This window comes from Coturnix japonica, chromosome 15 (assembly GCF_001577835.2).
Source record: "Coturnix japonica isolate 7356 chromosome 15, Coturnix japonica 2.1, whole genome shotgun sequence".
NCBI classification, from domain to species: Eukaryota; Metazoa; Chordata; class Aves; order Galliformes; family Phasianidae; genus Coturnix; species Coturnix japonica.
The window spans coordinates 5,747,419-5,755,238 of record NC_029530.1 but is presented as its reverse complement, the minus strand read 5'-3'; the positions used below and the strand labels follow the sequence as shown (position 1 = coordinate 5,755,238).

The 7,820-nt window shown below is 52.2% G+C and overlaps 1 protein-coding gene across 3 annotated transcripts; it reads right to left on the bottom strand.

The window, feature by feature from the left end:
- Window positions 1-918: 918 nt before the first annotated feature.
- Window positions 919-7,699, bottom strand: DAO (D-amino acid oxidase). Of its 3 annotated transcripts, XM_015878064.2 has the most exons (12): window positions 7,536-7,699; window positions 6,972-7,263; window positions 6,300-6,524; window positions 5,838-5,952; window positions 5,592-5,668; window positions 5,249-5,314; window positions 4,954-5,008; window positions 4,608-4,712; window positions 4,447-4,529; window positions 3,469-3,586; window positions 3,197-3,295; window positions 919-2,403 (listed from the first exon to the last, which is right to left on the bottom strand). In XM_015878064.2, the coding sequence occupies exons 3-12, from the start codon at window positions 6,491-6,493 to the stop codon at window positions 2,284-2,286; spliced, it is 1,032 nt and encodes a 343-aa protein (XP_015733550.1). In that variant the 5' UTR covers window positions 6,494-6,524; window positions 6,972-7,263; window positions 7,536-7,699; the 3' UTR covers window positions 919-2,283. The 3 variants fall into 3 exon arrangements, with proteins under 3 accessions (XP_015733550.1, XP_032303807.1, XP_015733551.1); XM_032447916.1 differs by lacking the exon at window positions 7,536-7,699 and having other exon boundaries at window positions 6,968-7,251; XM_015878065.2 differs by lacking the exon at window positions 7,536-7,699 and having other exon boundaries at window positions 6,300-6,504; window positions 6,972-7,251.
- Between the last annotated feature and the right edge of the window lie 121 nt (window positions 7,700-7,820).

Here is a 7,820-nt window from a genome sequence, read left to right as displayed (position 1 = left end):
TGGCTGTTGCACAGGGCTGTTATAAAGGTAAGTAACCTCAGTGGGGTTTGGCATGATGGTCAGATATTGGATGCTCTCAGGTCAGGGAGGCTTCTATTAATTTACTTCATGTGGGCTTTAATTGCACTTATCTGTATGTATAAGCCATAACTGTGTAACTCTGACTGCATTCCTCTGCTCTTCCAGTGGTGTTTTGATGCCCAGTGATTTACAAACATAAAGAGGTTCGTATCTGAGCCACCACAACTGATGTTCTGCCAGCGCTGCATCACAGCGTGCTCCCATCCCAGTGGGCAGCATCTCTGCTCTCGCTGCTGTGAGCTTGTATCGTGGCAGCAACCCTTGGGGGGAATATTTGCGCTGTGTCTTCCATGTATTTTTGGCATCCTCAGCCATTCCTAAAACTCGTTCTGCTTCCCAATGTGCCAGAGCTGCTGCTGGCTTACAGGGGGGAGCTTTACTGATACTTGATGCATTTCCAGCTTTGTTTTGTGTCACAGGCCATCGCTGTTGAGAACTGAGTTCCTAATATGTGCTGACGCAGCTTCTGGAGATGGTGTTTCATGCTTGTCAGGAATGCATTTGTAGCAGCTGTCCAGGCTCCCTGCTGGTTCTCTTACCTTCCTATTGCCACAAAAATGAACTTAACTCTCCACGATTCTTCTATCCCATAGTGTTCCATTTAGAGCTTCCAGCAGTGCAAGCTACCGCTCCTGTAGCTCTGCTCTCAAAGCAGGGCCATCAGCTGAGCCCATCTGTGAGCTCTTAGGAGTCTGAGGGCCATTGGCAGCCACGTGCAGACACCCACACTGCTTCACACTGCACTATTTCAGCTTCGTTTGCCTACTCAGAAAGTGAAATGACAGCTCTGCCTTCCGCGGGAGGAAACAGCCAGGAAATACGTAGCAATAGACAAGGTAGTTGGCAGTGATCTTTATTTGTGCACACACGCTGAATTGTAGCCTGTTAGAAAATAAGCCAAATAGATACTGCAGTCATTTCTGTTTGTTTCCTAAGAGGCCACATACAACTGCAGTTGTCATCCTGACCAACACTGGGCAGCTGTTCCTGCATTCAGTGGAGAACCACGTCACAAGGGAGGTCTCCTGGGGCTGTGCTGGCACAGTGACCTCCACAGCACTTCAGCAACAGAGACGAGACTCATACATGCCCGGGGGCAGCAGGTCTCATGTGTGTGTGGATCATTTCTTGCAGTGCTCAGCTGTTGAATCCAGCTCCCCAGGAGGTGGGACAAACCAGGCTGTGCTACAGCAGCTCTCATTCACCAGTATGATGCTCTGGATCTGAGGCTGATGCTTCCTGACCTCACAGCACCCTTCTGTTTGTGAAATCTTTACAGCAGGAAAGACACGTGGCATGGAACAAGAGGCCAAAGCTCACCTCTAGAATGATGCCTGGGGCCCCTGGAAGTGACACCGACCACCTCCTGCTCCTCTTTCCAAGAAGAATCACCCTCCTGGGAGCTCTCCCTGTCAGCACAGCCCCAGGAGCTGCCTCCAGCCACATCTCACAGCAGAGGGAAATGAGAAACCAAAGTGCCCGTGGGAGTTTTAGGGACAAGAACAGCTATTTGGCCTATGCGCGGTGCTATATATAGGATCTGGCAAGTAGACAGGGCTGGAACACGTTGCTTTTGTTACTGAAAACATCATTTGGAAAGCCCATTTTAGGTAACCACTGCTGTCTGCTGCCAGATACACTAACCAGGTGCTGAAGACCCATGCTTCGTCCTGGCATGAGCATAAGAAAATCAATTGTTAAGTGGAGCACGTGCTTGTGGGGCTGTTGTCACTTCCCCAGGAGCTTCTTCCTACTAAGGAGCTTTTGTCTCCTGGGGGGAGCTTGCAAATCCAATTACATGCCGGGTGTCTGAGCAGTCAGTGGAGACCTCGCGTGGCACCAGCTCGCTTTCAGATCCTGTCCCAGTGTGCAGATGAACTGCAGGACTGCCAAGGCTTCAACTGAACTCCACCTGCCCTTTGCAGACTGATCCCCGAGACAGAAGTGCACTTTGTCACAGATAATTAGTCCATGTTTTAAAGCACTTCCTTTGGGCAGGTTGTGCGAGGCCACGGTGGAGGAAATTTGGCCATCTGGCAAATGGCAGCAGCAAGAACTGGCAGCAACCCGACAAGAGACAGGAGGAAGCGTCAGCAAAGCCAGCAGGAGTGTCAACAGCCCACGTGCACCACTGTTACTTGCATCTTTTTGCTGTGATTCCTAAGCTACGGCTACTGCAATAATCCCAGCTGAGCAGGCAGCTCACAGGCGGGACTGGGACTGCTTCTCCTGCAGGATGTTCCCAAGCAGCCGGGCTGCAGCCATGGCACAGCCCCAGTGGATGGTGATCCCAAAGCCACCGTGGCCATAGTTGTGTATGACCTGAAGGGGAGAAAGGGAGTCAGAATGCAGCAGCTCAGCACCCTGCTCCTCCGAGCACGCAGGGTTTGCTCCTGACGACGTAAATGACTTTGCTTTGATTGGAGCTCAACTTGCTGCTGGGATCGATGGCAGCAGCACAGATATGACGTGCTGATAAAGGAACAGAGTGATCCATACAGCAGTTCAAGCACTGCCTCACTTTGAGCCACGTTCTGCGCTTTGCCTAAATACACCGAGCTCCTTCCAAAGCTTTCCAGCTAAAAAAAAATCAATCTATTTTCATTACGCTTAATTACATCCTGCAGTCACCATCCCCTTTGGAGCTCTAATCTCTTCTTCAGAGCTGCACAGAGGCACATACCTGAACTACTGGTCCCTCTGTAGGACCATGGATGAGCTTCAGGCTGAAGAGCTGAGGAGTGATGTGCTCCTACATGGATGGTGCTGTGCTGAGGCTCCAAGGGCAGTGGCACACAGCAGCTGGTGCCATTCCCAACTCCTTTCTCTTAAAAGAGACACAGGCAGGGCTTGCTGCCTCAGAATTTTCCTCTGTCCATGAAGGACAAAGCTCCAACTAAAAGTTTTCCTTTGGCAGGAACACTCTCCCTATAAAATCCATCACAGTGTTTTTGACACTTATCTCTGATCCGGGCTGAAACTGAATCAAGGATTTGCCAGTAGGAGAAGGGAGACAGAGTGAGGACAGCTGAGCGCTGGCAGTGTGGCTGCAGAGCAGCAGCCAAGTGTGTAGCCATCAGCACCCAATTAGCACCGCAGTTAATGAGCACAGTACCTCTCTCCTTGAGCGCCCATGGCCGATGCTCTCCCGCTCCAGGCGGATGCTGGGACGTGCTGGTCTCAGGCCACTCCATTCCTGCACAATCTCTGCTTTCTGAAACCAGAAACCCATCAGCCCAGCATTGCTCTGACTCACAGCAGCCAAAATCCTCCCAGCAACCACAATGGGAAGGTGCGAGCAATGAGGAGGTGCACAGAAAACCCTGCAGCCCTCAGGGTTTGCTGAAGGCAAGTCACCACGTGCTGCTGATTTTTGGGGTCACTCACCTGCAGTGTGGGCAGCAGCCTGCAGCACCTGTCCCAGATGGACTTGTGGTCCTGAGCACTGTTCTCTTCATTCCAGTTGCCTTGCTGGTAGATACCTCCCAAGACCGTGAACTCACTCCTGCATAGAGAGCAAAGGGCAGTAAATGGTCCTGGTGCCATCAGATGGAGGCACTCAGTGTGGGTCCTGCCATACCTGCAGCTTACTCCTACCTGAGGCACCCTCGTGAGCCAAGCAGACAGGAGAGCGCTGCCTGAGTGTCTGCTCATGGGTAAGTTGTTCATTAAACGCTATCAGCACCTAAAAGGCCTTGGCAAAGCAAAGTGCTGATTTCATCTCCTATCAGCAGGGTGAGGGAATGGAATGCTCCCAGCAGGGAGCTCAGATTCCCACCATGTTGTGTTCCCCTCGGAGCCAGACTATGCCCAGCTATGGCACAGCCAGCAAAAATAAACATGTGGAGAGAGGAATTTCTGTGGGGTTTGGACCGTGATAAGAGATCAGTTGGAGCACTTCACTTGGTTGCTGTGAGCATTCAAAGTTCCTATTTACATCATGGCTTCTTGCCTAATCCTGAGATATCAGCACAACGGGAAGTGCCAGACATGCAGCATTCAGGTTATGGCTTAAAAAACCTCTCAATTGCCAAAGTGCAGTGGATGGCTGCTCTCTGGGGGACACAGGGGGGATGCAGAGCAGACATGGATTTATTTACCCTGCAGCTTAACTCCCTGGGTACATGCATCTGTTGCAATCTGAGATAGATCCCAGCATCTCTAAGAGAGCTCCCAGAGGGAAGCAGGTGCTGGAGAAGTGCTGGAAGCTGGGCTCTGCCTGGCACTGCTGCTCCTTGAGCTCTGCTCCACAACAAGAGACAGGGGCAAGGAAGGCAGAGCTTGTGTGCAGATGTCAGCAGTGAGCAGAGCTGGAGGTCATTTTGAGAGCAAAGCATTGCTAGCTCCAGGCTGGCTGCTACCCACCCTGGTATGACGTAGGGTGAGCTGTAGATCCCCGACTCCATGTCATGAGTGATAATGAAGTGCTTCACCCATGGGGCCAGGACCTGTGGGAAGAAAGCAGGAGGGTGACAGCAGGTGACAAGCAGGATGCAGGATGCATGGGGGGCAGGTTGCAGCCTCACCTTGATGATCTGCCCACGGGCAGGCTGCAGAGCTGGATCTGGCTGCAGCTCCCCAGCACGGATCCCAGTGCAGTTAATGACAACATCAATTCCCTGGGAAAACATCTACCAAAAGACAGAGGTGGTGCAGTGTGCAGCATGCAGACAGCGATGCTACCCCATCAACACCAAAGCAAGCATTTGGTCCAGTACTCTGGTAATGAATAAAACAGAAGGGCCAGACCCAGGGCACAGCTTCTTCAGCATAGCTCCCAAGTGTACAGGCAAGGAAAGTGTTTGCAGCTTAAGGCAAAGCTGTGCTGCTGATGCCTGACTGCATCCTGGCTCCCCACCATCCCCAGCTCACCTCCTCAAAGGACTCGACCTTCTTGTGGAAGAACTTCACGCCTCTCTGCGTTAGCCTGGAAGAGCAAGTTCATCTGTTACCAGCACATAAAAGCCAATGTACCATTCAAACTAATGCCTGCAATTGATGCACAGGGTAGGTACGGCTTGTTGCTCCTTGTAATAAACATTCACGGTCTTCTCAGCAGTTCTTAAATACTCTCCAGCCATTATTAGCTCATTTCCCTAATGGCCAAGAGCCCTGCTCAGCCCTCCAGGTCAACCAGGGAAAAGCAGCAGCAGGGCTCAGTACTCACCTATTGGTCAGCCAGGGCAAATAGCTCCTGCACTCCAGCATCAGCGCCGTGTTGAACCAGCCGTAGCTGAAAGACATGAGGATAGAAAGTAGTAAAGACCACAACAGCTGCCCAAGGGTGGCTGCACCCTACCCCATGCATGGGCACAGCCAGGGCTTTGTTTTTTCCTATTTACTGCATAGCTGTTTTCTTCCCAAGTTTAAAGGTATGCAGTGAAATGAGAGAGGGAGCTGGAATGGTTTTCATGCATTGTTACTGCTTGCTTTGAGGTGATTCGTGCTTCTTTTAAGGGAAATAACTGTGATGGAGCCCAGAAACTCTCAGAAAAAGGGCCTGGAAGTACCTGTAGCCAGGAAAGAGTTCAAGCTCTTTCGGTGTCAAGTTCCTGAAGCCAAGGACAATGTTCTTCCAAGATGGATCCTGTGAAGGGGAGAAGGTTTGATATCACTCAAATGGCAGTAATCAATTGTGGTATTGCAGGGACAGGAGTGAGAGATGTCCCTGCTGTCCAGCTCCTGCCCAGAAACTCAAACCTGCTCACTGCCCAAAGCTGGGGCCCTTCCTGCCTCCCCTGCACTCAGCTCCTTACCGGTACAGGCTGCTTAAACAGGTTGAATCCAGAAATCAGGAACAGTCCCATTTCCTTTGCTTCCAGTGAATTGAGGTACCCCAGGAGGTGCTCAAAGGTCTCTTTGTTCCACAGCCTGCATGGAAAAAACCCATTAGAAGACACTCCAGGCCTTGACCATCTTTGCAGCCCTCCAAAGGACTCCCTCCAGCAGCTCCCCAGCTCAAGACAGACAGGGAACTCAGAAATGGGCTCCATGCTCCACATATGGCCTCCCCAGGGCAGAGCAGAGGAGAACCTCCCTCACCCTGCTTTCCATTTGTAATACAGCCCAGGGTACCACTGGCCTTCTGAACCATGACGGCACACTGCTGCCTCATGATTAACCAGGACACCCAGGTCACGCTTTGCAGAGCTCCTTTCCAGCAGCTCAACCCTTAATCTGCATAGATATCACAGAATGGCTTGGAAGCTCCAACTCACGTCTCCTGCAGATTGCCGTGGTCACTCAGGTAGGGCTGCCACAGGCCTGCAGCCCCATCGCTGGTGGTGTGGGGTGTGAAGTGGTCTGCATAGACCTCCAGCTGCAGCTGGGGCACCAGTGCTTGGAAGCGGTCATGGATGCACAGGGCGGTGGACAGGCCGATCACTCCAGCCCCAATGACAGCGATGCGCATGGCTCTGGGCTCTGTGTGGTGAGGAAAAGGCCTGGAAGAAGGGCCAGGGTGACAGTGGGCTTCTGCTATCAACTCAACGTGATCCCAGTTTGGCTGCTAGAGCACAGGAGGATTGCACAGGGGCTGAGCTGCGCTGGGGAATCATGGGCACCAGGCTGCCAGACATGGCCTGGGGCAAGCTTATAAATTCTACACCAGTTTTATTTGGATAAGGTGAAGCACAGCACCCCTGCGGCACTGCTCAGCTCACAGCAGGACTGACGCCTGCTTGGGCTGCAGGATGAGTCACAAAGACGATGGGCAGCAGGACAGGGCCGTGCTGCTTCCCATCTGCTGCCGCTCACAGGTCAGAGCCAGCAGAAATCAGGGCTACCTCTGCCAAATGCAGCCCTGAGGACAAGCTGAGGAGGCATCCATCTGCCCCGTGAGCCTTCAGCTGGTCAATAAATAACAGAAACACAACCTTCCACTGACCTACCTGCAGAATTCTCCAGGCACTCTCTGTGGGTTTTGGAGGCTTCAGTAGAGCCCTTAGTGCAGCGTTGCTTGTTTGGAGCCCTGCAGTCCAACTATCAGTGTCCAGGGCTTGCAGACGCACCCTGTGCTGGGCAACGGGGTCAAAGTCTTTGCTCCAGACCCAGGAGGTGGAGTCCCTGGTGCCCTGTGGTCCATCCTCTGGAAGCCCATAGGGTCACTGTGGTCCATGTCAAAGTCCCCAGCAGCAGAAATGCAGTCAGACAGGAGGAAGGCGGGGGCAGGCAGTCACTCTGCTGTAAAAAAAAAGGGGGAAAAAGTTATTCAAAAGCCTAAATTATTAAAGGCTTTACATATAATCAGCAAAGCCTCTTAAACTAATTACCCTACTATTTGCCTGGCTCTTGCTTTTGGCACCGCTGACCCTTCACGCTTCCTTCAGCCTGGTTATAACGTGGTTCCTTGATGCTATACCTAGAAATGGATGCTCTATGGATGCTCTTTCATCCCTTTGGCACCTCCTTGGGACCCTTCAGCCTGGTTATAATGTGGTTCCTTGATGCTATACCTAGAAACGGATGCTCTATGGATGCTCTTTCATCCCCATGGGTTGTCTGGGGCATGTGGATACAGCAACCAACTGGTTTCTCATAGAATCAATGAACCATGGAATGATTTGAGTTAGAAGAGGCCTTAAAACCCACTCAGGTCTACTCAGCCATGGGACACTTCACATACAATCACGGTCCCTCTAGGCCCCGCCCGGCCCAGTCCTGCCCCCCACCTCTCCCCGCCCTTCACCCCTCGCTCCTCCCCTTAGCACGGCGTATGCCGGCGGGGCCCGGTGCTGCGC

What these genes read in the sequence shown, in the direction of transcription:
- DAO (XM_015878064.2), bottom strand. Translation starts at nt 6,493, where the DNA reads ATGCGCATCGCTGTCATTGGGGCTGGAGTGATCGGCCTGTCCACCGCC. An exon ending in GAACTCTTTCCTGGCTACAG is followed by an intron (nt 5,315 to 5,591) that starts GTACTTCCAGGC and finishes CATGTCTTTCAG; the next exon opens with CTACGGCTGGTTCAACACGG. An exon ending in CCCGTGGGCAGATCATCAAG is followed by an intron (nt 4,530 to 4,607) that starts GTGAGGCTGCAA and finishes TTCTTCCCACAG; the next exon opens with GTCCTGGCCCCATGGGTGAA.